At 54.1% G+C, this 1,418-nt stretch overlaps 1 protein-coding gene across 1 annotated transcript in view; it reads left to right on the top strand.

The window, feature by feature from the left end:
• Nucleotides 1-977, top strand: part of LOC119590420 (extensin-like) — a 5,449-nt gene extending 4,472 nt beyond the window's left edge. Inside the window, exon 2 of the mRNA XM_037939086.1 lies at nt 178-977. Coding sequence (XP_037795014.1) covers nt 178-977 — 800 coding nt within the window. The remainder of the gene's footprint in view (nt 1-177) is intronic.
• The last annotated feature ends 441 nt before the right edge of the window (nt 978-1,418 follow it).

Consider the following 1,418-nt stretch of genomic DNA (forward strand, 5'->3'; position numbering starts at 1 on the left):
CGAAAATTTTACGTTCTGTCTGCTGTTGCGATTAATTTTCTCCATCTTCCAATAACTCTTATTTCGCTTCATTTTCTTCCTCCTACATCTTTGCGCCCTGAACTTGCTTTCTCATAATTCTTTAGCCGCCTCTCTCCTTTCCTCTCTTCACTCTCTTTCACCCTTACTCTCTGCTAGCCTCATACTCTAATCTTCCCTTTTCTCTCTCCCTTCCTCTGTTCCCTCCTCTTACCCTTGATGACCCGCGAAACCACGAGAAAGTTGTTCAGAAGTCTGCAGCTCATTTTCTAAACCTCCTGCACTACACTCCTGCACAGCTGCCCATATCCTCCCCAAGTCCTTTCGGAGTCTTCCCTACCCGGCCCTTCCTATGTACCCCCACCCCATCCCGGGCCATCCCAAGTCCTCTCCCTCGCAATCCATCCCAAGTCCACATACCCCAGCATATCCCAGCCCGTCTCAAGTCCACATACCCTAGCATATCCTATTCCATCCCAAGATCACATATCCCAGCATATCCCACCCCATCCCGAGTCCACATACCCCAGCCCTTCCCAAGTCCTCATACCTCAGCATACCCCACCCCATCCCGAGTCCACATACCCCAGCCCTTCCCAAGTCCTCATACCTCAGCATACCCCAGCCCATCTCAAGTCCACATACCCCATCATATCCTAAAGTCCCCTTCCACCTCATCCTATCCTAACCCATCCCAAGATCCCCCTCCATCCCTGTCTATTCGATGTCCCAGCGACCCTCCTCTCCAACCCACCCCAGCTTATCCCAGGCTCGCCCACCTCAGCCCACAGATCTTCCCACATATCCCACCCCAAGTCACCTCACCCCAAGGGATCGCCCAGTCACCTCACCCCAAGGGAACCCCAAGTCACCTCACCCCAAATATATACACCCCAGCCCATCCAAAGCTCCTCCACCTCAACCCATACCAAGTACCACCAACCCCAAGGATACCCTAGCCCATCCTTAGCTCCCCCACCCCACCCCAGCCTAACCCAGGCCATCCTAGCCCCCCCTCCCAACCCAACCCCAACCCATCCCTACCTCCCCCACCCCAGCCTAGTCCAGCCTATCCTTAGCTCCCCCTTCCATCCCTAGCTACCCCAGCCCCCCATCCCATCCCACCCAACCCCAGCCCATCCCTAGGTCCCTCCACCCCAGGCAGCTCTAGGCAATCCCTGCCCCCCCCCCCCAAGGTCCCCCACCCCGCCATTCCTCTACCTAGCCAAGATCTTACAGATAAGTTAACAGCAGTTCTTAATAGCAAAACTTTAGTCGTATTACTAGATCGGGGATGTGGATTTTCCAATGAATTTATTTTCTCTCGCTTCTTCCCCCTCCCCACCCCCCTCCTCTCCCTGGAATCTTTCGTAGATAAGATATTTCAAAGGAGGATTTTT

This window comes from Penaeus monodon, chromosome 27 (assembly GCF_015228065.2).
Source record: "Penaeus monodon isolate SGIC_2016 chromosome 27, NSTDA_Pmon_1, whole genome shotgun sequence".
Classification (NCBI taxonomy): Eukaryota; Metazoa; Arthropoda; class Malacostraca; order Decapoda; family Penaeidae; genus Penaeus; species Penaeus monodon.